This window comes from Paramacrobiotus metropolitanus, unplaced genomic scaffold, assembly GCF_019649055.1.
Source record: "Paramacrobiotus metropolitanus isolate TYO unplaced genomic scaffold, Prichtersi_v1.0 Parri_scaffold0000020, whole genome shotgun sequence".
Taxonomy (NCBI): domain Eukaryota; kingdom Metazoa; phylum Tardigrada; class Eutardigrada; order Parachela; family Macrobiotidae; genus Paramacrobiotus; species Paramacrobiotus metropolitanus.
In genome coordinates, this window is record NW_026570240.1 from 206,759 (window position 1) to 232,193 (window position 25,435).

The following is a 25,435-nucleotide window of genomic DNA, read 5'->3' on the forward strand; positions in this document are numbered from 1 at the left end:
ATAAATAAATTAATATACATTTTTTGTCTGTTTAGTGTTTACTAGATAATACCGAATCCGCAGTTCTTGATAATTTTATCGAAAAACTGATAATCGCAATTCGCATGTCATATTCCAGCAGTTTCAAAACATGGTACTCGCGCTTTTTAGGCTACAAATAAACCAAATTATCTACAAATACAAGCTATTTGGAAGAGAAATTTATCTGTAAGGTTTATCTGGATCCGACGGTGGGAAAGAATCTTTCAGTGGATCATAAGCAGGTATTCTTTCGCTTTCCTGCATCTGCACTCCGCTGTCTGCCAACGCATTTAAGAAAGCTAGCATCTGAAAACACCATTTTTGCTTAAAAAAGTGTAACGTAGTTCTAAATTCCGATCCTATGAGGCCGGGGTGGGTTAACGCAATCAACAAAAGTATGTCTAATCTGTTATCTCCCGCCAACATTTCGCCAAAAGCTTACACATTTTTGAATATTCAAATTCAGCCCGACAACTTCATTTTACAAAATCTTACTCTCTGGGACTTTTTATCCTCTTCGGTGTAAGGCGAGTAGACGAAAATTATGCCAGTTTCCAGCATCCTTCTGCCCAGAATTCGGCCAATATTTTCCGCAGCGCTGACATCTGTGTTTCGATATAAATGTCTCGCTATAGCCAATTCCTCCGTGGATGCGGAAACAATTACGCGGCCATCAATATGTTCCACATACGCTTTTGTATGATGTTCAGTTTTCTCAAGTACTAACCTGTACAGCGGAGGGGGAAAATATGAAAAATAACAGAAAGCTGTAATTCGCCGACAACGGCGTAAGAGATTTCAAAATCAAAGATATATTTTGTATTACAGTACTCTTACTCTAAATGTTAACGCCGACTTGCCATTTGTAAATTAAAAGACAGCAGAGTAAGGCTTACTTGTTGTAATAATCCCTCCGTTTGGCTTCCAAGCCCCAGCCCACCGCTTTATGAGCAAGATTCATTAACTCCATATTGCGCGGATTGCGGTTGTAGAACTCGGGATTAATACTGCCATCCGGCGCTTTAAGCGGCTTCGGCTTGGGCAGCGGAGGTAAATTTAGGATGCGTTCCTTTGGATTTGCCCCTAGTTTGCCGGGATCCGGGGGACTGATTCGGTAGAAAGCAAGGGCCTTCTCCAGTATTTCGTCCTGCGTTAGGCCAGCGTTACCGTTCGGAGCTAACTTGAAACGGTTCACTGTTTTGCCATAGGCATCTGTACATTGTTCGTATTTCTCCAGTTTTGTTGGTACAGCCAAACACTTGTTGTCCCGCCTCCTCACACTTAGCCATGGTGAGACGGAGAAGTTGCGAGAGGAAGATTGTGCGATCCTGTTGACAGATCCGCAAAGGATAGCACCTCCATGAGCCATTCCTTCGTAAGAAACTGGGTACATGCAACCCGCAACCGTGTTTCGCAAACTCGGTAGATAGCAAGTGATAAAGAATAAGCCGCAAGTTACAGTAACGATAAAAAAGCAGGGTGGCGTATTTTCAGGGATATGTCGCTCTGGTCGTTTTCCGTTGCAGAATCTGAATTACACAGACTACTGACACACACAAGCCGCAATTGATACAGTGCAGTACTTATCGACGTTATCGTTACTGATACATACGGTACACGACATGTACAATAATATTTCAAAAGTAAATCGCTTAATTCGGCTTACATTTCACAGTCAGCCCAGTTTGTTGGCTCCTCAAAAAATATTTTTAACACATTTTAGATGTGGTCACATTGTGGTGCTTACCAATTCCATCAAAATTGCCGGATGTTTATAGTGGAATTTTTTTGCTAATGCTAAGAGTATAGACTATAGAGTTCACTAACTACAGTAGGTAAGTATGCAAAAATTTTAAAATTCATTAACATCATGTAATTTCTCTAGACAACATCGTCTAGAGTAACCTTTTTGTGTTTTTCGATTTTTCTTGGGAATTTTTGTGGATAAATAGTGAGCCCTGCCATTTCTGGTTCGAACCAGATTGGCAGGGACAAGTAAAAGTTGTTCAGAGGAACTACAGGTACACTCTCCAGTGTACGAACTGCCCTCGGTTCTCGCAGCATCTTTTCGTGACTGTATTCCTCTCATTATTCCTTACTTAACTTCATACTGCTCGAGTCATACGTCGGAACGCATTCTTGTCTGTCTAATGGAGTCGTCAGGACGCTGGAGCCTTTGCTGCGGGAGCGACCGCATGCGCCGTGAGGGGGGACATTCTGGGGCGTCTGAATGTTGTGCTTCGAGTGATCTGGGGGCTTGCCCTTATAACGCTTCGCGTTTGGCCCTTTTAACCAGTGATCTCATCAGCGCGGCATCCGGTCAACCCCTAAATCCTGCTTTTATGGTAAATGCGGCCGAAGAACGTAGATCTGTGCTGTGGAGCCTTGTTGACTTCTGCAACTCTCACTGCGCGTTGGATCGTTTCATTTCGTTGTTCATGTCGTTGGGGTATCGTGGAACGAACGTGGATCTTCCAGGCTCTGGAGACGGATGGAGGAAGCGCGGATGTTTGCGGTCGGATTTTTTTGTTGTTACGCCCGAAGCAATCTGGGGGCTTGCCCTTACAACGCTCTGCGTTTGGCCCTTAACCAGCGAGCTCGTTGGTGTGGCACCTGTGGATTCTGGCTGCTTGTTTCCGTAGTTTTTTCTGTCGGTCTCTGTGTTTGCTAGGTTCGCGACTGTCGTAAAATCATCTTAATTGTCAGTTGTTTTCGCCTATGTTGGTTTGAACATTTTCATGTACTGGGATGTATAATACAGTACTCATCAAAAAAAAAAAAAAAAAAAAAAGGTAAGCCTTATGTAGAATAATTTGTTCTATTTTATCGCCTTAAAGTGTGAACTCTGAAGTTTAAACAAAAACATTACATACTGTACCTTTAAATTTTAGTGTTGAAAAATAGAGGGGGAAGATATATTCATGTGCACAGTACTTGCAGCTTGCTTGCTATTTTGTGAAGGATTTGCGCAAGGGTATTTCCCCATCTCGAAAAGTGGAGCTTGAGAGTCGGCACGCATAATCGGAATCTGGCGATAGCGTTTTCCAGTGGATTCGTATTCCATAGACCATACGTACTCAAATTTCGTATGCTTCCTTAGAAAAAATTGCTCTTCTGTTGCTGTTGTCTGCTGACAGCCGACGGGTTAGTCGCGAAGCCGTTAAAGTTAAACATTATTCTAACTCTCCTCATCTTTCGGGTTCAGTTTGCAAACTACAAACAACAAGCGTCTTGTAGACCAGATTTGCCTTTGAATTTGATTGATTCACTTTAAATTTTGGGCAACGCATTAATTTTAGCATGTGCATCTAATCATCTTCTACCCTTTTTTGGTTTTCTCTTAAAAAGCTATCATAGTAGACTGAAAAAATGCGTAAAATTATTGCAAAAGTATAATACTATAATGTTCTGTAAAACATGGAATGCTGAATCACTGCGGTCTGCTCCGGAATTTTTTTTCGTGAAAATTTTGTGGGTATCACTTCGTTATCACGTTATAATAATACGAGTTTTTCAGGAGTCTCTTTATTCCCCTTACTTTAATTTATAGTTGTATCTGTGTGGATTGCGGCTGCCTAACGACCGAATATGCGGATGACATCTGTTTTACGAAAAGGCGTTCTTCCCGAGTCATTCAAGAGACAGTGGAACAACATCGTGCAACGCCGTGTCGATGCCTATAACGATTATCTCCAAACAAATTTCCCCAAAATTTACGAATTGCAGAAAGCTCTGACGACAGGTATTCTAACATTTTTCAGCGATTACATTATTTACCTGGGTGATATTCAGGCATGTTTTTCGTATTTACGAGTATCTTTCAGAAAGATTTCGGTACAATTTCGTAATAATTTATTATGTAACAAAAACTCAATACTTATGAGATCCGTGGCATCAATCATAATTGACTTGTAAACAGCATTTAAATATTGTGTTTTGCGCCAAGGTTTTCGTATAACAATGTGATCAATTCAGTAATACAATATTTTAATTATAATCTACCTGCGCAAGCTTATTAGAACGAACTATTGCCGACAAAAAAACTTATTGATCGAACATTTTAGTTAACACCTGAGAATGTGAATTAACGAGTCACATATAACGAGGATTAAATAACTGCTTAGTGGTAAGTCTGTAGAACATTTCACATCGTTCTTCGCAATTTTTAGGTGTCAAGCAAATATTGATCGAAGGGAAAGAATACGGTGGTGCCGTATATCAAGCACGCATTCTGCGGAAGCCATGGGAAGACCTGTCCTATCGGCAGATATACTTGCGCAATCAGTATCCGAGGGAATTATGGAAACTGGGACCGGTTTTAGCCATAATGGCTCTTCCGTTTTCCACTTTCGCCTTGCTGCCTATAATGTATGCCACTTCCAGCCTGTAAAATGTTTACGCTAGCGGTATTCTAATGAATAACGGTCCAATCTTAGTTTACCTATTGTAATTTTTTTATGTCGGTTACTGTGCGATACTGTATTTATTATCGGAAAGTGACCTCTGAGCGCATAATTACATTTTCCGTTTGGCATTTTAAGCAACGACGGGAATGGTATGCAACGTATGCAACGACGGGAATCGTATTTATTATCGGAAAGTGACCTCTGAGCGCATAATTACAGTATTAAGGACTTTTTTTAAAATTTCCTCCAGTTTGCACAGGTTGAGCTTTGGATGAAGTGATGATTGAAATATATTTTTTATCCTTCTTTAAATATGGAAATACAATCGGACCGGTCAAACCTTATTAATTGTAGCATACGATTATACTAGTACTGTGCATACAAAGCAATAATATCATTATAATACGTCGGAACCATGATTCGAGCCAAGCTTTTACTGTGTTTTTCAAATATGTTTATCGCCTAAATATTCCCGTTTTTGTTCCTCTTTAGATATTTCTTTCCTAAATATTTTCTTACTCATCATTTTTGGACGGATGCTCAAAAGAAAGCGTTCGCCGCGTCACAGATTACATCACGTTTAAGAGCGGTCCCGCATCTTGCGCTCGACCTGCATGCAAGGCTGCCACTAATAAAGGATCCTAATAATCGCGACGCTTGTGCCAGTTTGTTGAGTAAACTCAAAGAAGGCCGGCTCATCCATGAGAGAGACATTCTGGATGCACAGGACGAATTTCAGCGCGGAGTTTTTCGATACGATAAGCTGTCTGTGGACCATCAGACATCGTTGGCCAAGTTGAACCATATTTTTTCATTGAACGCGACTTACACTGCTCGGAATATTGGTCTGGCAGATTCTTATCTGGAAAAGCATCCCGATTTCCAGTTGAGCAATCAGGAGGTGCGCGATGCTGTTCTAACACGGTGCCTTTATCCTTTTGCTGATCAGGAGCGCCTCAGGGATTTTCTCGATGTTTGGACTTCGACGTCCACTTTAATCAAAGGTATGTTGGTACTTTCTGCTAGCGTGACCTTCTTCTTAAGTTTTGATTCTGGTTAAAATGCGAGCCCACTTTAAATAATGCGAGTCGGTACGGTCACTTATACGGTCTACGAATCAGACTTGGTATTCTGTGAACTCACATGAGCACTAGTTTCAAAAAAGGTGGATCATTTGTTACTAAGTACTTTATTTAGTGCCTCTTTGAGCCTCCTTGAGGCCATAACAGCCACGTACGAATCCCCGGAAGCGGAGGGGCAGGCGAATAGTAACCACTGTGAAGCGTTCCTGCATCGAGCTGTATGCGTTTTGGCTCCGAAAAACCAGTGTTTTTTAACATTCTTACTTGCTTAACGAGCTTGATAAATCCAACTGTTTACAAATTGTTGCGTGGTTTATCACGCACGTAAAAGGAATGACACCGCGATGCTTTCCTTGTCGCTTAATTTCTTCATAAATTTTCAGGAGTGATTAGTTAGCAACTTAGACAGTTTCGGTGTACCTACAGATATGAACAGGCAACTTTTGAAAGTTCAAGAGTAATATGGTATATTGTAAAAAAATGCACCAATTCCCATATTCGAAAACTACCCTCGCAATTTGTTTTGCCATCTTTTTTCTAACTGATTTGCTGTTTTTACAGAGCCGTCGGTATCTTTGCGCCTTCATTTGCCAGTGTTTCTTTCATATCCTCATCCTGTGAATGCTGAATTTCGTTAGGATCAGTTACAGTAAACCAAGCAGCCATTAATTTCAGAACGGAATGATTATGAAATGAATTGAGCATGTTCAAGTAGAATAATTGGATTGTTCCGAATTGTTGTGTTTGTTTTAAATTTATTACGGTGAACCCAGTCCAATATTAGGAGCAAAACTCTGGTTCAGAAACCTTTGTTACATAAATACTGGTGAACAGTCAAAGAAAACAGTAAAACGCAAACAGCTTCCGTTCTTAATAATATTCACAACTGCTGTAGTAATAAACAAACACTAATATACAACAAACATCTGACCCAAACGCTTTCACACAAATCAGATCTGGATATGTTAACCTAGCAAGAAAGGATATAATTTCCGCTAGCCATCGGGAGACATCGATTTCCTGGGCTTTATGTTTGCTAATCTGTCCATGCTGGTCGACAAGCTGAGTAACGGAGATCTGTGGTACAATTTGTCAAAAACGTTTACCGACGCTGCAGGAACTGTGGTTAAATCCATAGGAGGGGATGGAGTTCGCGACACTGACGAAAGACTACCAGAACTCCGCCGGCTACGAACTTTCCCATCCGACTCGTCTCTGGTTGCTTCGGCTACTTCATCATCGGAACTGAGCGTTGGCACGTTGAGAATCTTAGTCAGCTCCATGGCTGCGGTAGGCACCGGTTCGGATGGACGAGGAAATACCGGACGTGTCAGGCCAACTTTATCGTTTTTCAGGACGCCGGAGAGCCTAAACATTCAATATTTTTATTAACGATCACCCGATGATAAATAAACCGATGTCATAAGGTTCAGTGCTGGTTGAATTAAGAAGAAATTTTTTTACAGCCTATTCAACTTAGCAGTTCACTAAAGGAATTTGCAAACATCCAGCTTACCCAAATATCGAATCACCAGAAACGCTGCTCGACCTGGAATTTGTAAATGTGTTCGTCGTGGGAGTGGAGCGAAAGTTGCGAGCCACAACTGACATTCCTGCGAACAAAAACGCCCCGATTGAACATTTATCGCAATTCAATTAATGTGGAGTAACGTGAACATCATAAAAGCCAGCATAATAGCTACCGTCGTTCTTCGCTTCCCTTCGAACACCAGGCTTCCCCATAATCTTATCACTTTCCTGATTCTGGCCTTTCGTAAGGATACCGTGTCGAGATTCCAAAAATCCATCCAAGGATGATGTGGCCAGACTTTTCCACTTCGCCAGATTATGTGAACCTTCCATTCGCTTTACCAGTAGCAAATTGGGAGACAGATCATGATGCGTTGGGTGGGAGCGGTGGGCACTGCTAAATGAGGAGTCACTGCCAGCGCCCAGTGACATGGCACTGTCGGGTGTGGCACATCGGCGCGCATCGAACAATGAAATGGACGAGCGACCGGACAAGGATTTATCACAGAGAGAATCATCGTTAAACGAGGGCTCCAGTGGTATCACAGATTGACTATCAGAGGCTACAGATTGAAAATAACTTCCACGGGAAGGTCCCCTGTAAGAGAACATTCTAAAGAACATTTGCAACAAAACTGAGATAACTTCAAGAGGAAAACGCAAACGCATCATATTAAAAATGTATAACTGTAACAACTACGCTTTTAAATAAAGCCATTGCTTACAGAACAGAACTATTATTGGCACTTGTTAAAAGCTTCGCTTTGCGCGGCGATGACGCCACACTGGTGACACATGCACTGGTAGCATTCACGGTAGTGCAACTATTTTGAATGGGACGCTGGGCATTTGCTAGTCGCATGACCTCCATAAGTTTTTTCAGGTGATCGGTGCAGCTATTAAAAGCAAAAGATGTAAAAGGATAAAACAAAGTCCAAGATAGTGGACTAACTCTTCCTCTTCTTCGTTCTCATGGCATCCAACTGAGTTGAAAATATGATGCAAGGATAAATTCAGTTCCGCAGCCAGAGATGAATCCATAGCCGAGATGGAGGAAGACATTTCGCTCCATGTCTGCACATGATTGTCCCTTTTACGCAGATCCTTCAGTTCGTCTTCCAAATCGTGCGTATAACTGCAGAGGCGGTCGTACTTGTCTTGCATTTGTATCAGCTAAAAATAACAAAATGACCTTTTCTTACAGAAACAGGCAATTTAAAATGTTGCTTCTTTGATCACAGAAAACATTTACAGCGGCAGCAGCTTCTCTTAAAATAAAAATTACAAGTGCGCTTACGTATGCACCACAGCACACTATTCTCAGTGTACGGGTAATGTACTGAAATTACACTAATAATATTAACAATAAGCATCTACAGGTTACGATAGCTTTACTTCTGGAGAGCATTTACTGTTCAATTAGAATCAAGCCTAAAAGACCAAGTTGTAGCAACAAGTTCACAAAGCATTACTGATCATTTTCATAATTATTTCTCTCAAAATGGCAGCGGACATACCTCACAAGCCAACTGATTCTGATTTTCCCTGAAAGCTTCCAGTGTCGTCTTTAATTGATCATTCTCAGCAAATGCCTACAAGGTGAACATTGCATATTAAATGGATATTTACTGACGCTTAATGTCACTTATTCCGATTGTACCTTTTTGATACGCGTCTGCAATTCAACCATCTGCAATTCAATCAAATGAAAAGACACTTTGTCACAGTTATTACAAAGACAACATACACTTACATGCAAAACCAGCTATACCGGTGCCATTCAGTGGTGCACTGTTTCACACCTTACACTTACTTCATTGAGCAGTGCCGTCACTTCATCTTGCAGAGTTGCGTTTTCTTCGGTTTTCTTTTTCAAACAAAACTGAAGGCTTTGAATTTTCTCATTGGAGTCCGCTGTTGAAATGACATACAGGTACCATTTAAATAAACAATACTCAAGGAAAAGTGTTCGTATTTTCAGGAGTGAACCACTACTGGTACCAACATCATGCTACTAATCCGAGCAATAACCTCGGTCCTCAGCTGGCAAAATCCACATGATTGGCAAAATTAATTGTTATCATGCGCTGCATGCAGGACAAAAGCATTACATATTTTTTCCGCACCTCGCAAGCGTTCTTGTCAAATTTTTGTTTTATTTTGTTGCACAAATATAAAAAAGAATACACATACTTTTTTCAGAACAGAAGTCCGGTCATGCCATAACGCAATAACAGTACTTATCATAATCGGCGCAAAATCCGACCATGTGTGCGTGAACGAGCAAAAAAGTCGATACTATGCTCACATCCGTATTGTCAAAATGCACATACCAAGTTCCTTGACGCAGTCATGTATGATTTCTGTCTCTTTGGTATCAAACTCTGCCGCTTCGGCACTTAATTCTTTGGCCTATTACAAAAACCGAAAATCAATGCAAAATAACACATGGCACAGTGCATTATTCAAGAGCACCAATTGTCCCACATCACACATCACCAAACTGTTCACCTCTAGTCGCAATCGATGATTTTCATCTTCCAGCACACGGATGGTGCGCTGCAAAGCATGGAACTTCCGGACCGTGGCATCATCACTGCAAAAGATCATCGGTAATTCAAGCTTTTGGTTCCAACGGAAATCCAGCACAATGGCAAACAACAGTTAATAAGTATTCAAACGATACCTTTCCACACCGTCCCCATCATCATAATCCGGCACTTCATCCAAGCATATCCGCAAAAGTTCTTTGTTCATGGCCAATTCATGGCGCAGTTGTGTGAGCTGCGTATGAGAAAAAGCCAAAATTATTTCGAGCACCAATGAGCCTAATATAATCAGCTTAACGAAGCATGACCTTACAAGTTCAAAGCGTACACGCGTGAGAATAAACATTGCCTGCTTCTTACCTCGTCTTGCGTAAGACTGTACAACCGGACAAGTTCATCGTGGTTGTGCTGAAGGACATTGTTTTTTGATAACAACGATTGCCCAATGCGAGCGGCTAATTCAAGATCCTTTTCTTTCTGCAAAAATTGCAGCAAGATTTTTACTTTATCGTAACAACTAAGGAAAGGTAGAAGATTACGAAAGAAACTGGCATGTTTCCTTAAGGAGATTCTTCTCGCTTACCTCAACGATCAGCCGCTGCAAGCTGTCTACGTCCGGCGGTGCTTCGGCCATCGGGAGCGGTGGACGACGTGCATCAATAAAAGCTACAAAGTAATCCACGAGCATTAACACCAGTATTTATCAAACACCGAACTTATTATTGTACAAAGGCGCTTGTGTTTATCTTTGGTCATTGCCGCAACAATTTCAATAAGTGACCGCAAAGGAGACTTCATGCTATAGTAATAATACCGGTGAATCAAGTCGATACGAAAGTTTTCCACCAGCAACGCGACCACTTTCTTCACGAATACAAGACACCGCAATAATCCAGAATTCGTATACAAAAACTCCTAAACAAGTAGGATGCGCAAGAATAAAATGAAAATCCTCTCACTAAACTTCTCAGTAAAAGTCTCGCAAATCTGATTTCATTAAAGAAAAAAAAAAGTGCCGCACACAGTATCACAAAAGACTAATGCAATTTCCTTATCGCCATCGTAAACATATTTTCAAGTATGAATTACATTTAGATCAATGTTATCCCAATCAATACGCAGCCACAAGCTGGACTACGTAAATGACTCTACAAACAGTGAGAGATCAATTCTGACAGATCAATTAAAGGTGATGCGAAGGTGCACACTGCACAGGTAAATGTAAAGGCGGAACTGTACTATATTTTCCTCTGACGATATCCTGTAATTCCATACAATAAACTTAAACAGCAGACAGGAAAACAAATATTCAGGGACCAATGAACAAGAAACTACGTTACTGCAGAGGAATTCCGTCAATGGTACATATAGGCAGATCAAGTTGAAATAAAAATTTTAATACAGCATCAGTCATATGATCCAACAACTTTGTTCATGCAAGATGGACGGGTTTACATATAATGCCGCATAAATACAAGAGCCATTTCACGTGCAAGTTGCTACAACTGCTGCAACCATATCTATAAAAATCACCTGTCGTAACAGGCGCGCGCGAAAAGTATCATTTAATGAGTTTTGTCTGTGGCTGCCTGCAAGATGAAATAGAAATCTCCGCAATGCGTAAGCAATGTGCATATTATACAGGTAAGGGTATCTCATTCTTTGAGGCACCTGACGTGTGATAAATCAGCTGCTAAAAAATTTCACGGATGCGACTTGACCAAGGCAACCAGTCTACGATTAGAAAATGTACTGAATACCTTCAAACCAAGATCATCTTTCCCAAGGTTTGCCAGGTGAGTTCAGCCCGTACACAAAAGTATTCACTATATTGCAAACTAACAGCTAAACTTGTATCAAAAAAAGGTTCAAGCTGAGGTTACCTCTCTTCGCACTACTAGCGGCGTCGAATCGAGTAAGAAAATTTAAACGAGGATAAAGACACAGAAAGAAATAACTTGAAATTTAAACCAATCAATTCACAAATCAATCACAATGCAGATACAATTAACCACTCTGTAAATTCTACAGCGGACCAAACGATGAAAACCAAAAAAGCGCAATCATTTTTTATAAAAATACAAAAAAGTAGGAAAACAATTTTTCGAAATTATTAGCTGTAGCTGCTAGAAGATATTTCAGTACAGCATGTAAAGACACCATGTAAAGCAGCAATGTGAGCCAATCAACATCTAAAGTAGTCGCTTAACAAATTGACCATCACTTAGAAAATCCGCTGTTGCATTGCCATAAAAAAATTATTAACATAACGTCAGAAATTAACAAACTTAAATAAATGTGATGATGATAAAACAGCGGCATGGTATTCTCAAATTAGGCGCGGCAAGAAACTAACCGATCCCAAAGTTAGGCGTTAAATTACTCAGCGTACACGCACCCTCAGAATTTTCTCACCAAAATAAACGAATGATTTGCAACGCGGGTACGACAGAGGTCAATACGACAGAGAAATAATTTAAAACCATAGTTAAATTCGAAAACTTAATTATGGTAAACCTTTCAACTTTCGAGTCAGAATAGGAATTTCAATGACCGCTTACAAATTTCCGTGATACCAAAAACAGTTTCCTTTCCGAAATTTCCTGAGATGGCAGTAAACCACTTTTCAAGCAAACGAAAATTACCTGTCATAATAATGACAACCGAAAGCTCTGCCACTGATAAAGTGTTTTTTCCACAAATTTTTTCCACAACAAAAACTATTTGATGCAAACAGCAACCAATGCAGGCATAAAGATTCAAGCGCAAAGGCTCGTAAATGTGCTTCCAGCGGTTAATACAGCATCCCCATCAAGCAAAAAGCACCGGGTGCAGCTTACCATGGCATCCGGCTTCTTCATCCAGATCGAGCAAATTCTCGTCGAGCTTCTTCACACTTTCCATAGCACAAATCTGGCACACTTCCAGCGATTCGGTTACACCGTCACAGACGACACACGACGAATACAACAGGCGCAATGCACATTGACAAAAGCGGCAAAAAACACAAGCCGTGGCAGCGGTACAGCAGCTCGTCTTGTTCAGAATCCTCTGTAAGCGCTCGCGAATTAAGCTCCTCATGCTGTAACATTCATGCGCAGCCTAGCTCAGAGAAAAGAAAGCACAACACATGTTGTAACAATCGGCAGCGACAAAACAAAGCTAAACAAACTGTGGCCGCCCACCTTAAAGAATACACCAGAGAAAACACAAAAACACCGATCTTCACCGCGTTTCCGCTCGAAACAACAAATAAACCACCCTATCGCTACAGTATTATTTTCTCGTCAGCGTCGCACTTGTAACGGTTCACGGGATAGGAAGACACGGTCAAAAGCATTATTCTCCCGTACAGCGATAGGATAGACAATATTTCGCCTCACGCTATTGGCCTTCGCTTATCGAAAGGCAATTCAGTCGTATAGACGTCAATTTCGATAACACCGCAGCGAAATCGTAAACACTCGACGGGCACGAATTGTACAAAGCCTTCGATGAGCAGCAGCGTTCACTTACTGTAAAGATCTAGTAATCCAGCATCGAGACACATCCGGAAGTAGATCGCAATTACAGCCGGAAGGATCGAGCACGGTTGATGGTAATACCTCACTCGACATGTTGGCCGTAGCTGGAACGGAGCTGGTATAATACTGGAGGCGCACGGAAAAAACAACAAACTGATCTAGATCACAGCGCCTCAGTCAACCAAACCAGCATCCGCACACAGAATCAAACTTCCACCATCACATCCTCGACTCATCACCACATGTGATGCTAAACGGCAACTATTAGTTGCGTCAGAATGTCATTCTTGTTGACGAAACTGAATGTTGCCCTTCTTCCAAATTCTAAAACAAACCCAAAGCGTACAGTATTCGGAAGGGTAAAATCACAGCAAACGCACCGATATTAGCCTTTTCATTAAAGTTACGGCAAAACAGAATGATCCTTGACTAAACTACATTCTATTTGAAAACAGATTATAAGTAAGTATTAGAAGATTCGCAAGATCGTATTACCATTTTCAAGACTATCTAATCTGATCGAAGGCCATTTGGTGATTTTGGCGCTTTGCAAAGGAAATCGTAATAATAAAGTTCCAACACGATTATTGTCATAATTTGTATTAAAGGCTCAAGCAGTTAAAACCAAATGCAAAGGACTGCAGAAAGCCACAAAATTTTAAAACTCTAAGTATTAAGTCCTATAAACAGTACGAAATGTATTATTTTTAAGTACCTTGTAAACGGTCTTCCTTGTATTTAAAGGGTTAACCAAAATCAAACTTTCACGTAAACCTGTACGCTTATTCCTGATAAGAAAAACGATGATAGCATAATTTTATTACAGCTCGAGCAGCCTCCACGGCTTCCAGATGCGCCCAAATATATGACTTATTGTCTTTATTGACTTACAATTGATTTAAAACTTCGCAGTCGCACGCAGTGGAGACTCTTCTCCGATGATGAAATCAGGCTTCCTTATGAAGAGCTTACCAAAGCTCGGAACATTTCTCGTGAGTAATCCTTTTACGTGCCATAAATCAGAATTAGAGGTGCAAAAACGATTGGTCGATATCAAAGGTTCTTCATCAATCAATTACTTCAGCGCATCCAAATTGTAATTGAGAAAAACTGGAAAAACACGATAAAAATAAATTAATACTTACAAGGATGCAGAGTTGCAGACCATACCAATGCTGAATGCTCCTTTGAACACGTACGACGTTTGCAAAACCGTTTTGTAAGTATGTGCCCGAATACAGTGCAACTTACGGAGGTGCCGCTCTGCGAAGATGGCTCCTTGGACAGAATTGTGACACGCAGTCGCTGCACAATGTCATATTGGACAAAGTTAGTTGCAGCCACCCAAGGTGCCATTAACCATTTCTTTGCCGCTCAGAAGTGGCAGTTGCATGAGCGGACATTTTTGCTTGTTGCCCTTGCAACCTTGCTCGAGCTTGCTTGCGGACGGTAGTGCACTTCCCAAATCCACAGTTATAACGAGTACTGTATCCCATTTTCGACGATTGGACGAGTATCCCATTTTCGCATGTGTAAATTTCTCCCGAATTTTGTTGTTTGTGACCGTTTGGCCTTGTGGACCGATAAGTGCCAGAACTAGTCTTGGTGCTGCCGATTACACTCACTCCAACGGGTTTCTTCATGTGATCTGGATCAGTAAGTACTTCGGTCATTGATCGTGGCTACCATGTATCAGTGATTCATGGTATCTTATTCCATGTTATTTTGAATAAGCCTGATTGTGAGCTACAAAATATTCGTTGATATCCTGAATCCTGATTGCGGCCCCGGTCAAGGTAATTAATTTTTATGATGGTATATTCTTTCCGCGCGAAACTCTAACAACTTTGATGGTGGGTTCGCATGTTGCTTGTTACAGCTTGTGCTTGTGCAAAGCCTGTCTGCGTGTGGAAGAGCCGTTCTTCGAGTTTGTTGGCTCCTTTCTGACTTCATTTCTCATTATTGTTTCAGATTTTGGACTGGGATATCACCGTCGGCAGTAAGCATTGATTTCTGGGGGGTGTTCTTGATCTCTACTTCCTGGAATCCGAAGACATGACTCAGCCTGAGCCTGCTAGGATTACGGAAACTGACACAGTTTATTTAACAGTTCGTCACAAGAAGAAAACTATTATGTTTTTTTGCAAGGAGACTGACACTGTTCACCGGGTGAAAGTAAGTCAGCATGAAAGTAAGGGTGAGAGCATCGGATATTTTTTTCGCCTGTTTCAAAAGTTTTCTGTCTTTACTCTCTAGACTATTATCAGCTACTCGAGTACCACAGTAAATTATAAAATCATGGATAATTATTCTGGTCTTTTAGTGTTGACATCGTTTCACCACTGTTAAATGTTAATGCTTACTACTGCACAGTCTGCCCTCGTACTTAATTTCCCAGTGTTTGTAAGTACTGTCACGCATGTCATAGTTATTTTATCGTTTTTGTTAAAGACTTAACGCGTTTCAAGGGTGTTGTTTCCTTCATATTTTATTTTGATTCTTACTGAATTCCTGTATTGTGGAAAATAAGTTTGCCGTTTGTAGTTGACTCTGCTGCCCCTGGTGAAGGCTACGCCAGAGAACCAGCGATTATACTACGGAAGTTACGGGAGTAATTACGGGCATATGGAGGATGGAATGCTCCTGTCACAGTGTGGGATTACATCACTGAACGCAAAAGCACAGCAGCCTGCCGAGTTGGCGCTCGTTCTGCGGGAAGACAGTGGACAGTTCGAAGCGGTGGACATTGTACCATATTCGACGCCGCCTCCATTGCCGGATGTGATGCAGGCCAAGGAACCGCAGGCATAACGGTTTACGTGGATCGTTTCTATCTAGGCATATGTTAGCTCGTTTTCTGGGCGGGATATCAGATATTTTGTTGGATGTTAAATGCAGAAATAGGTGCACCTGAGCTTTGAAGAATGTTATATCTTTGCGGACCGCATGGCTATCCACAATTGTATTAACTACGAGAACAACTGCGTGAACGGCATCGTTATCGGCGACAACTTATCGCTGACAGATTCTGTTTCTGTCTTCGATTGATATTTTGTTTTCTATATGGGAAAATGAAATAGTTTTCAGGAACTTGACTTTGGAACGGTTTTGATTGCGATGAAATAGTTCATGAAAATTTTGGGAAACAAACCTCTCTGACAGTGTGTAAAAACAGCAAGAACGATGCGACCAGTACGTATCCTGCTATCAAAAAGAGCGCAGATGTGCAGCGTACGCGTAAAGTTGGCAATGGCACCGCCCATGGTGCAAAAGCGATAGAATCTGGAAATGCGCTGGCCAATGGCTTCTTGAGAAAAACGCGTATAGTACGTACTTCCTCGAAATGTTCGCACTTTACAGCTTCGATATCCAGAGTCCAGGCTGAAAATCTGATTGTATTGTATACTACTTATACTTGTATACACGTTAACTTCAAGTTAAATAAAAGGTGGCACTGTTCGTTTTTCAGGATATCAGAAGGTTTTAAAGAACTTGTGAGTAACACTGTAGTTGAAACTTGAAAATGACTACTCTGTTATTATAGGGAAATTCCAATATTAAACGCTATTGCAAGATCTGACATTCTGATCGTAACCGGTGTTATTTTAATGCAATCGACATAGTCTTACCATCAGCGTTAATTTCACGCATCAGCGTTGTGCCGCATTTTGCGTGGTGGACAATGGCGGCATGATTGGAATACGTTTTGATACCATAAGTTGATTCCAGATTTCGGTTTCCCTTGAAGATAACTGGAATCTAAAGCGACAGATTTCAGGAAAATGTTGAAGCATGTAAGCACTCCTCAATGTCGGCGCAGTCTTGCAAGTGAGGAAAGCGGCGGAAGCAGAACGAGCGCCGTGGGTTTGCATTCCCCTTCCGCTGGATCAGTCTCCTCGGATTGCTCAGGATCGAGTCGATGTTCGAGTGCTTTGAGCAGCCTTGGAGAATATCAAATACAAATGGTGAGAATATTGCACATAAAGTTCAGTGATATCGAAGATAAGCACGGTAAGCGCCTAATAATTCTGATTCATGTATGGGATTATGTGGATATGAATTTTATTAATTTTTATGCGTACTTCTGTTGATATAAGGTGCGGCAGCTGTTTCTGTGGTTTGACATACTTTGACTGCAGTTTACTGTGGAGTGTAAAAAACAGAAGCGATTGGAAATGACTTTTTATTCGTTCTATCGGGGGGAATGCACCTTGTGCCAGCGATCATATTAATGATTTTAATTTTTACGTATCTGTTTCCGTTACGGATGTGAAAAAATTTTCTTTTTCCAACTCCCCTGTCAGTGTTGCACGCCAGTGAATGTTGCGCTGACGTGAATGTTATACGCTGCGCTGGTTTTGGTGTTTCTGAAAAGTGGCATTGCCGTTTAACTTGAAAGTGACTGTTATAAAATGTGGGTGATAAATGGAATAATAATTAGCTAACGCTATGCATGGACGCCGACTACCTAAAAATGATTTACTTTTTATTTAATTACTTTGGCTGACTCAACTTTTCGAAAACTTCGAGCACATGCGTTATTATCACCAAAAGTAATTAGTATTTTGGTATTTAATTTTTATAGCTTCCTTTCCTTGCTTCGTACTGTTAATTACATAATTATGCTGTCTATAGCGGTGTTTAAGCGCAGAACATCACATGTGCAGCTGGTCGATGCGTGCGACAGTTTCTTTTGAATTTCTGTTTATACCGCACAATCTGATACTTCCATAGTACTTGATGGTTCTGATTAGTCCGACTGTTTCCTGTTTTTGTGCGATCGAAGGATAAGCAACGATTATCTCACTAAAACATTCTATGAAACTCGGATTAATTATTCCGTATTGCATTTAAATTTTATTACTGGTCTACGTGTAGAATTTGTGGCACATATCACGAAGCTGTAGGAGCGTTCCTTTAATTCTAACGATTAGCACTTAGGTTCTGTCTTCCGTGTGGTAGATCTAGATTTCAAAAAACATGTTTTGTTGTGCTGCCCTGAGTGCCCTTTGTGTCTTGTAAGGGATAAACTGGCATGCTGATTCGCACGTAATCGTGGAATTTTCTCCTTTTTTTCTTCGGTGTGTGTAGGATAAACGATTTACCGTATCTGTTTGAGCAAACTTCGTGAATACTGAACTGACTACTTACTACGTCTTGGGAAAGAAAATATTATTAATATATGTGGGGTGCATGGGACATTTTAATCCTTGTACACCTGAATACCTGTAATAATTGGAGGCCAATAAATGGGCAGTCGTGTGCGTAAGCATGCAAGTTGTCCAGCTGGATTCTGCAGCGGATGAAGACTGTGATCGGCTTCCAACACCTGTAATCATTGTAAATTTGAGTACCGAAATTCTGACATGTTTGCAGAGTGTACTCAAATAACCCAAAATTCTCCGAAGTAGCACATAAGCAGCATCCGCAACCTTGAAGATCTGTGTCGTGAGGATAATCTAGATATTATGCTAGAATATGTACGTACCGTAACGAGTTCGAGCAATACTACTGCACTGCCGACACATATTTAAGATTTTAGGTATAATATAATTTAAATAATATGAAACCTGGAAACCGCATCATCGCGTTAAGGTGTAAAACTATCAGACTGTAGCAGCGCGGCATATTGAACAGGCACATAGATAATAGGAAGCTATAAGTAGTCATAATATAATTGAGGAAGTTTGATTGAGTGAGGCGCTCCATCAACTGACCAGTGGCCATCGACAGAATTACCGGTGATTCCCGCTGAGAATATTTCATGGTGACCCTCTTGATCCTACGCACTTAGGCGCCTTGAGCGAGTTTTAAATTTGATGGCTATGGTGCGATATCTAACGACAAATTTTTAACATAACTCGTTAAAATTTTAAAGAGGTGCCATGCATAAGCATATATTATCCCTCCGCAGTAAGTATAATGATTTTCAGGTTTCGGGTTATCTTCTTGTTAATCTTGAAGGTATGAAAATGAGCCATCGTTAATTTAGGCATTTGAACCTGAAATTTACTGATTGTGAGTGTCATGTTGAAGGTGTGCACGTGCGTCGCACAAAACACTTTATGCAAATTTTAGGCCTGTATCAAGTTTGAAATGTTGCATCGGTATGAGAAAATTGAGTTACAATGGCCTTTTTAAAAAAGTGGTTTCCCAGTAGGCGGCTGTGTTTACAAAAGGGGCATGAAAAGCCTATGCATGTGCTCTTCATAAAATGTGCCCGTTTATTTCTTTTATTTGCAACTGCTAAATGTAGCATAACAAGCCAAGGGAATGATTCATTGGGTTTGAATCGACTATTAGAAACAGTCAATAAAGTGTTTGTGTGCACGATGAATTGTGAATATGCCACAGGCATTACTCATTTCCAGTAAGAGGGATCGCTTCCCACCGTATTGATGAGGTGGTGATTGTAAACTGTTTCGCCGTTATAATTCATGTGCCTAGTTAGTCCATTCATTGACGGGTTTCTTTTGCAGGGAATGTTGAAAGTTTTCTGCAGCATCTTGAGACCGGATGTCGAGTATAAAACCCTGCAAGTTTCGACGGATTCCACTACAAAAGGTATTTTGGTTCATCGGAAGATTAATGTGCTGAAGATTAGTTCGCCTGAAATGTCTACGCTTAATCCTTAATTGCTGAGACTATACAGTATAATACTCGTATGCTCAGTGTAAAGCTAAAACATGTACAATGCCATTCCATGCACATTGGCAATCACTAATCGGCATAACTTCCTTTTTTAAGTTTGACCTTATGAAAATCGCTAGCGTATTTAGCTTTTTGCTTTAACATATTGTTAGCTACAGTTGCTCAAGTTGTTGTTACATCTGCATAATGTGACACTGCTGTGTTAATTGCAGATATTGTACATATGCTGCTGCGAAAATGTAAAATGCGCAACCGGGATCCTAATCTCTTTTATCTCTCAATGGAGATATCAATGTTGAATCAATTAGGTATGCGAAAGGTGTATGTGTTTTTTGATTTCTCTTGTGCGGTGGCTTGTAAATATTTCCATACATCAGTACTTAGTATTTCTTAAGTATATAGCTTGTGTAGGTAAGTTTTCATTTTCCAGAATAGTAAATGTACAGGCTGTACAGTGGTGTTGACACTGCATCACAGCACGTCACGTAGTGGACAATGTAATATTGTGTACAATACTTGTACTGGACGTCAGTTTTGCACCGCACAATCGACGCTACTGACTGAACATATACGGCATTGTTGTCCTCTGAACAAATTTATTGATTTAAAATCCCAATCTTTGAGCAGAGCAGTTATGAATCTTGCTTTTAAATTAGTCTAACGCCATGAAAAGCCGGTGCACCAGCAGCAGTACCAACCATAAGGGCAGTACAATATCGATGGCGTGCTATGAGAACTGAGAAGCCGCATTCCACTTCCAGTTTCCAGCTGCTCTATTGAAATGCCAAACGCAGCTACCGGTAGCGGCCATCAGTTAGTGCCGGCTGGCTCCGTTTGACTGACCATCGACGGTGGTTGGTGGCATCTGGCACGGATATGGTTCAGGGATTCTCAAATTTCAGATGAGGTGGAATTTGGCCTGGAATGCAGATCAAAAGCATTACATTTTTTCTAGATTTTATTGTTTTGGCTGTTCCAAATTATTGACTCCTAAGTTAAATAATTTAGCTGTTAAAACTTAGAACCACGACGTATGTGCAACCCTCGCTTTTAGCACGCGATTTGGATTCTTTGTTCTTTATTCAGAACAAATTAGGAACGAAATTAAGTCAGTGGAATTCGAAAGATAGTGGCAACATACGCAGAATAATCGGCCAAAGAATGTTGTTGTTTTGAATAGTATGCTGTAAGAAAAATGTTTATGTAGTGGTTAATCAGTCCTGGTAAGTGTGTTTCGTATTCTGAATTAACCAAGGAGAAACCTTCGCAGTTTTTGCACAATATTTAACAGTGCTGCAGTTTATAAGGAAACTTGTTGCGGGTGTATAGATAACTGGTATGTGGTCACTTGCAGGCGAGACCATGAGAACAGTTCTGGTTTTGGATGCTTTTGCCAGACCACTGGACCTTAAAATTTGCCAGCCAAGTGGTTATTCAGTCAAGTATGATATCCTGCCGGATTTCGGTCAAAATGATAACATGAAAGATTGATGATTATATCTGTTTTTAGCTTCACGTTGCGGGCTAAGAAAGGAAGTCTACTGAAAGTTCACGATTCTTGTCTAAATTCGGCGGTAAGCTCGTATTAATATATATGTTATCGGCAGCATGTTACGAAGGTTGTTAGTGTTAGTTACGAAGAATGCATGATGTAAGTACATATTTGTTTTGATTATTTTTCAGTCCAAGTACAAGAGTCTTCTTATCTCTCAAAAGACGACAGCAAGAGAAATTATCCAGCTTCTTTTAAATTGTCATGATTCCACAGAGTCGCCCGAACATTTCGAGCTTTATGAAACATGCCCTTTTCTGCCCTCATGTAAGTTCCAAAAGTGTTTCTATCTCCACGTTAGTCACTGTACTTATTTTCTCCGTATTGGCAGCACTTCATTAAGAAAATGTTATTCTAACATAGTTTTCGAAACAGCGTTTTTAAAAAAAACTGCTGTTTTATTAGTTTGTGGGCTTTAATCTGTGCTGTTAACAATTTACGAGGTATTTTATTCAGTTTGTGCTGCTAACGGAATTAGTAAGGTTAATATTGTGCTAAATGATTCCATGTTTAAACACGTGGTGCATTTTCGGGTCAGGGTTAGGGACATTCTGTGACCATACCTTGTTAACTCGTTGGAATGCATTTTTGATTAATCATAAGCAATGGTAGACTAATTGCTCTATGATTCCATCGTTAGCATGATCTGTTTCGCATTCTGATCTTTTGAAGCTATTTGAGTTTTAATATTGCCATGTGTCATGTACAGACGAGCACCACATTGCACCAACAGACATGCCACTCCTTATGCGCTCTCAGCAGCACTGGCCGGATGAGAACTTCTCCTTGATACATTTAAGGCGCCGCCGCGTCTCATCCTCTGCGTCGCTGATTGTCGATAGCAAATCAGTCCTTCCCTCTTTTGTTTTCGGACAATCGCACGAAGATTGCATGCTGGTGAGGACAAGATATCGGGCTTTTGTGATCCATTGAGTGGTGGCTATCGCTGATAATAACCTAATTTTCATTCATTGTAGTGGTCGCGCCAGCAGCTGCGGACATTCATGCCCAAGCTACAGCAGCTGACTACGGACTGCAAGGCGCGAGCCTGTAGCAGTGGACAGCTTCCTGCCTTCTTATTCGGACAAAGGACAGACAGTCATTACCAAAATTACTTCCATGTGTAAGATTTGGATGATGCCTTGCCGCACTGGTCTTGCTCAAGCTCAACAGGTTTCCGAAGCGTCTGGATGATAACCAAAGTTTGACAGAGTATTTAGTAGTTTTTCTCGGTTACTCCTGATCTGTGCACGTGTATATAACGACTATGGTCATTGTTGTGTTTTTATCATACGATAAATTGTTCTATTTGCAGTATTAATTTTTTATTGTTGCCGTTGTTTTGGACGGAATTAATGCGGCGCTCTTTGTTGTGTGACTGATCTATTTGTTATGTCATGCCGTAGTAATCTGTTGTCAGGTCGATGTCAGTAAGACAAGAGTAGCATTTAGACGAAACTAGCTTTGTATTACTTTTACTGTTTTATTTCCCGAAAAAATGAATGGTTTTAACTTTTATCAGAAAGAATTAATGATGTTTTGCCCAGGAAAATCATTTATAATAAAGAAAGAAAATGGTGTTCGATGTCCACACTTCTTCCATACGCAACTATTAACCGAATCATCGTAATTCAGAGAGTAAAGTAATCTTTTCAGCTGGCAGATGCAAATAACTGGTGAGTTACATTCCAGATCCAAAGCTAGGTGCAATATCACAATATTCATACTGATCACAGTCATCACACACGAATTTGCAGTACTGCAAGTACAGATTCTCGTTTCAAAAACAATGTTTTATGGTATCGAAGTGCAAGCATGCATTATGGCGTAAAATCTGAATCTGTTCATCAATGCAGACGTGTAACAAGGACTGTGAATCGCAACATAAAAGGTTTGATAACGTCCTTCGCTTCTCTTCAAGCAACCTCTTTAATGACAGCTTTGTAGATATTGGTAATTCCTGCTCCTCTAACGATTCAAAAATCAACCTGTAGAACCCCAAAAACTAATCATCGGATTTGCACGATTTTTTCAGAGATGTGAGAGCGTGCATTGCAGAAACCGAAAGTCTGCAGACATTTAATTTTTGATCATGTTACGATGTAAAACTAATGACATTTGCTTACCAGTAATCAGGACCTTTGAAATTCCGGAGATTCAAGAAAACCAAAAATGCGAGAGATAGCCCATCCCAGGAACAGCTAAACTTATCACAGAGATCATACTGCCGCAAGAACTTCATTTTGGCATCTGTGACAGGAAAGAATGACAGAAGTTCTTCCATGGAAAATTTAACTTCAGACAAAGGATTTCTTGTGATCGTAAATCCGTAGTAAACGGCTAGTTTGGTATTGTCGTGGCTGCCGTAATTGATGAAAATTTGCTCGTCTGATTTATATGGATATTCGGTAATCAACTGGAACGTATTTCCCGTTCCATCAAGAACTATCCGCGTCTACAAAATCCAAAACAGCACGGTAATCATACGCAATACATTACGACGAAAAAACTAGCAGAACTTTCGCAAAGTTTGGTAAATTTTGTGATAATACTGTAGAAATGCATTCGTGGGCGCGCAAGTTCCGCCCGAACTTAGCCGAAATTTTTATAAAACAAATAAAACCCGTAAAGTAGAGCTTCGATCAGTTTCCTTTTCCCGAAACTTTACAACTGTTCCATTTGGTTCTTAAATAACAGTTCCTGGGAATTTCAGATCCCGATTCCCCTAATTTATTGGAAATTCTCAGCAGCTGCCGAATGTTTCCACATTAACACCATTAAATCTACGGATTTACAGATACTGGTAACAAGATTATAAGATATAATAATATATTTGTAACAACAGAACAAACTGGAATTTGGAATACCCTTTAAAATCGGTCTTCTACAGTTGAGCATTTCTAAATAATTTCTTTAAAAAAAATAAACATCTCTGCAACTGCGAACCGAGATCCAAATCAGAGTTCGGTATCAACTAAAAATAACAGTTAACACTAGCCTAAACCGCGGATTCAAAATTCAAATTTTCTAGCTAAAATCTAGTATCAGTCAGCGCTGTCAGGTAGAAGCTAAAATTGTACCAGAATACATAAAAATTAAACTTACCCGTGCGAAAGGTGAATGATTGAGCAGATCGACAAACGGCACCAGCGCAGGCATGTCTGCTTGAATGTACAACGAGCGCGTTGCCACTGCGAACCAAGCCCACAGGAAGCGCTGCTTGGAATGAGCGTGGGAAAAGTGCTCCAGTTCGGGCTGTGCAAACGCTCGACAGATTAGTTTCCATCCTCTGCGCAAATCACGATGCTGCTGCAATAGCAAAGCGTCAAAATGCGGGTCCACGTTTTCCGGAAGCTGTCCGCGAAGGACGAACAAAGGGTTCGTAAATTCCCGCGGTAAGGACCGGATGTAAGGAGCGTACTCAGAGCGCTCTGCCATCCAGCTCTCCACCACCAGAAACAGTGTCAGACACTCCAACGGATGATCCCGGATAAACTGCGGAATGACACTGCCACTGGACAACTGCACACTGGCAGCAGAGAAGCACTGCGTCAGCTTAATCGACACGATAACGTCTCCAGCTGACAGCGTTCTACAGCTGCAAAGGCCTCTGCCAGTTTCTAAAATGGAATGAGTTTTTTAATAAGTGTAGTCTTAAACTGGTAACGTCCAGTTGTTTAGAAAGATAAGCGTGATGCTTGAGTTCTACCTGGAAATTCTTTGCTCTGTAGATCGTCTCCTATCACCAGGTTCTCTCCAAGCCATTGCTTAAGATCGTCCATTGGATGTCAAATGTCAAAGCACAGAGGCATTTAACGGAAACGCTCAAATTCCCAAACGTTGCCGCACTTTCGCAACTTTCAAAATCTTGTGCCAACCAGGGTCACGTCAAATATAAGATTAAAAAGATAATTTTGATAATCAAAATTCAAGGAAAGCAAACATACAATTTATACAATACTCGTACAGTACTCGTACGGTCGTATGTACCTACGGAAACTGGAATTTAAATTTTGGCAGCCAGGGCCGCCAGGCCATTTCGAATAATTACACCGCTTTTGACTGTATGGGCAGACCACTTGCGGCGGCAGCTCAGAGCTGGCACAAGAACATCGCCGAA

General features: G+C 40.7%; 6 protein-coding genes across 19 annotated transcripts; 3 read left to right on the plus strand and 3 right to left on the minus strand.

The window, feature by feature from the left end:
* Positions 1-19: 19 nt before the first annotated feature.
* Positions 20-3,205, minus strand: LOC129586368 (39S ribosomal protein L18, mitochondrial-like). Of its 2 annotated transcripts, XM_055479562.1 has the most exons (4): positions 2,900-3,205; positions 918-1,550; positions 517-748; positions 20-327 (listed from the first exon to the last, which is right to left on the minus strand). In XM_055479562.1, the coding sequence occupies exons 2-4, from the start codon at positions 1,412-1,414 to the stop codon at positions 202-204; spliced, it is 855 nt and encodes a 284-aa protein (XP_055335537.1). In that variant the 5' UTR covers positions 1,415-1,550; positions 2,900-3,205; the 3' UTR covers positions 20-201. The 2 variants fall into 2 exon arrangements, with proteins under 2 accessions (XP_055335537.1, XP_055335536.1); XM_055479561.1 differs by lacking the exon at positions 2,900-3,205 and having other exon boundaries at positions 918-1,748.
* On the plus strand, positions 1,573-6,371 carry LOC129586367 (LETM1 domain-containing protein 1-like). Of its 5 annotated transcripts, XM_055479557.1 has the most exons (6): positions 1,583-1,856; positions 2,962-3,165; positions 3,572-3,763; positions 4,191-4,389; positions 4,920-5,431; positions 6,071-6,371. In XM_055479557.1, the coding sequence occupies exons 3-6, from the start codon at positions 3,610-3,612 to the stop codon at positions 6,145-6,147; spliced, it is 942 nt and encodes a 313-aa protein (XP_055335532.1). In that variant the 5' UTR covers positions 1,583-1,856; positions 2,962-3,165; positions 3,572-3,609; the 3' UTR covers positions 6,148-6,371. The 5 variants fall into 5 exon arrangements, with proteins under 5 accessions (XP_055335534.1, XP_055335532.1, XP_055335535.1 ...); XM_055479559.1 differs by lacking the exon at positions 2,962-3,165 and having other exon boundaries at positions 1,573-1,856; XM_055479560.1 differs by lacking the exons at positions 1,583-1,856; positions 6,071-6,371 and adding an exon at positions 5,625-6,059 and having other exon boundaries at positions 2,823-3,165.
* Positions 6,258-14,272, minus strand: LOC129586364 (trafficking kinesin-binding protein 1-like). Of its 7 annotated transcripts, none has more exons than XM_055479549.1 (16): positions 14,085-14,272; positions 13,105-13,436; positions 12,429-12,690; positions 10,172-10,254; positions 9,949-10,065; positions 9,726-9,823; positions 9,551-9,635; positions 9,373-9,451; positions 8,853-8,953; positions 8,700-8,729; positions 8,557-8,631; positions 7,992-8,212; positions 7,765-7,935; positions 7,213-7,637; positions 7,026-7,122; positions 6,258-6,877 (listed from the first exon to the last, which is right to left on the minus strand). In XM_055479549.1, exons 3-16 carry the CDS (start codon positions 12,667-12,669, stop codon positions 6,505-6,507), a joined length of 2,196 nt encoding a protein of 731 aa, XP_055335524.1. In that variant the 5' UTR covers positions 12,670-12,690; positions 13,105-13,436; positions 14,085-14,272; the 3' UTR covers positions 6,258-6,504. The 7 variants fall into 7 exon arrangements, with proteins under 7 accessions (XP_055335524.1, XP_055335522.1, XP_055335523.1 ...); XM_055479547.1 differs by having other exon boundaries at positions 14,004-14,272; XM_055479548.1 differs by having other exon boundaries at positions 14,000-14,272.
* Positions 14,273-14,547: 275 nt separating this feature from the next.
* On the plus strand, positions 14,548-16,251 carry LOC129586181 (elongin-B-like). Of its 2 annotated transcripts, none has more exons than XM_055479236.1 (3): positions 14,548-14,908; positions 15,084-15,287; positions 15,657-16,251. In XM_055479236.1, exons 2-3 carry the CDS (start codon positions 15,168-15,170, stop codon positions 15,921-15,923), a joined length of 387 nt encoding a protein of 128 aa, XP_055335211.1. In that variant the 5' UTR covers positions 14,548-14,908; positions 15,084-15,167; the 3' UTR covers positions 15,924-16,251. The 2 variants fall into 2 exon arrangements, with proteins under 2 accessions (XP_055335211.1, XP_055335212.1); XM_055479237.1 differs by having other exon boundaries at positions 14,548-14,768.
* Positions 16,252-16,534: 283 nt separating this feature from the next.
* LOC129586183 (uncharacterized) lies at positions 16,535-22,895 on the plus strand. Its single transcript, XM_055479240.1, has 9 exons — positions 16,535-16,606; positions 16,842-17,077; positions 19,592-19,676; positions 19,976-20,071; positions 21,118-21,205; positions 21,274-21,337; positions 21,447-21,582; positions 22,025-22,212; positions 22,293-22,895. The coding sequence occupies exons 2-9, from the start codon at positions 16,895-16,897 to the stop codon at positions 22,440-22,442; spliced, it is 990 nt and encodes a 329-aa protein (XP_055335215.1). The 5' UTR covers positions 16,535-16,606; positions 16,842-16,894; the 3' UTR covers positions 22,443-22,895.
* LOC129586182 (SET domain-containing protein 4-like) lies at positions 20,549-25,264 on the minus strand. Of its 2 annotated transcripts, none has more exons than XM_055479239.1 (4): positions 25,025-25,264; positions 24,421-24,935; positions 23,442-23,770; positions 20,549-20,682 (listed from the first exon to the last, which is right to left on the minus strand). In XM_055479239.1, the coding sequence occupies exons 1-4, from the start codon at positions 25,095-25,097 to the stop codon at positions 20,655-20,657; spliced, it is 945 nt and encodes a 314-aa protein (XP_055335214.1). In that variant the 5' UTR covers positions 25,098-25,264; the 3' UTR covers positions 20,549-20,654. The 2 variants fall into 2 exon arrangements, with proteins under 2 accessions (XP_055335214.1, XP_055335213.1); XM_055479238.1 differs by lacking the exon at positions 20,549-20,682 and adding an exon at positions 22,827-23,303.
* Between the last annotated feature and the right edge of the window lie 171 nt (positions 25,265-25,435).

Coding starts and splice junctions, on each gene's coding strand:
- LOC129586368 (XM_055479562.1), bottom strand. CDS start 1,414: ATGTACCCAGTTTCTTACGAAGGAATGGCTCATGGAGGTGCTATCCTT. Junction 749..917: donor CGGAGGGATTATTACAACAA/GTAAGCCTTACT, acceptor TCCGCTGTACAG/GTTAGTACTTGAGAAAACTG. Junction 328..516: donor AGGATAAAAAGTCCCAGAGA/GTAAGATTTTGT, acceptor TGGTGTTTTCAG/ATGCTAGCTTTCTTAAATGC.
- LOC129586367 (XM_055479559.1), top strand. CDS start 3,610: ATGCGGATGACATCTGTTTTACGAAAAGGCGTTCTTCCCGAGTCATTC. Junction 3,764..4,190: donor GCAGAAAGCTCTGACGACAG/GTATTCTAACAT, acceptor CGCAATTTTTAG/GTGTCAAGCAAATATTGATC. Junction 4,390..4,919: donor TTCGCCTTGCTGCCTATAAT/GTATGCCACTTC, acceptor GTTCCTCTTTAG/ATATTTCTTTCCTAAATATT.
- LOC129586364 (XM_055479549.1), bottom strand. CDS start 12,669: ATGAGGAGCTTAATTCGCGAGCGCTTACAGAGGATTCTGAACAAGACG. Junction 9,824..9,948: donor ACAGTCTTACGCAAGACGAG/GTAAGAAGCAGG, acceptor TCTCATACGCAG/CTCACACAACTGCGCCATGA. Junction 9,452..9,550: donor ATCATCGATTGCGACTAGAG/GTGAACAGTTTG, acceptor TTTTTGTAATAG/GCCAAAGAATTAAGTGCCGA.
- LOC129586181 (XM_055479236.1), top strand. CDS start 15,168: ATGACTCAGCCTGAGCCTGCTAGGATTACGGAAACTGACACAGTTTAT. Junction 15,288..15,656: donor ACACTGTTCACCGGGTGAAA/GTAAGTCAGCAT, acceptor TGCCGTTTGTAG/TTGACTCTGCTGCCCCTGGT.
- LOC129586183 (XM_055479240.1), top strand. CDS start 16,895: ATGTTGAAGCATGTAAGCACTCCTCAATGTCGGCGCAGTCTTGCAAGT. Junction 20,072..21,117: donor ATCAATGTTGAATCAATTAG/GTATGCGAAAGG, acceptor GGTCACTTGCAG/GCGAGACCATGAGAACAGTT. Junction 22,213..22,292: donor CGCACGAAGATTGCATGCTG/GTGAGGACAAGA, acceptor CATTCATTGTAG/TGGTCGCGCCAGCAGCTGCG.
- LOC129586182 (XM_055479238.1), bottom strand. CDS start 25,097: ATGGACGATCTTAAGCAATGGCTTGGAGAGAACCTGGTGATAGGAGAC. Junction 23,771..24,420: donor ATCATTCACCTTTCGCACGG/GTAAGTTTAATT, acceptor TGGATTTTGTAG/ACGCGGATAGTTCTTGATGG. Junction 23,304..23,441: donor TTCAAAGGTCCTGATTACTG/GTAAGCAAATGT, acceptor GGGGTTCTACAG/GTTGATTTTTGAATCGTTAG.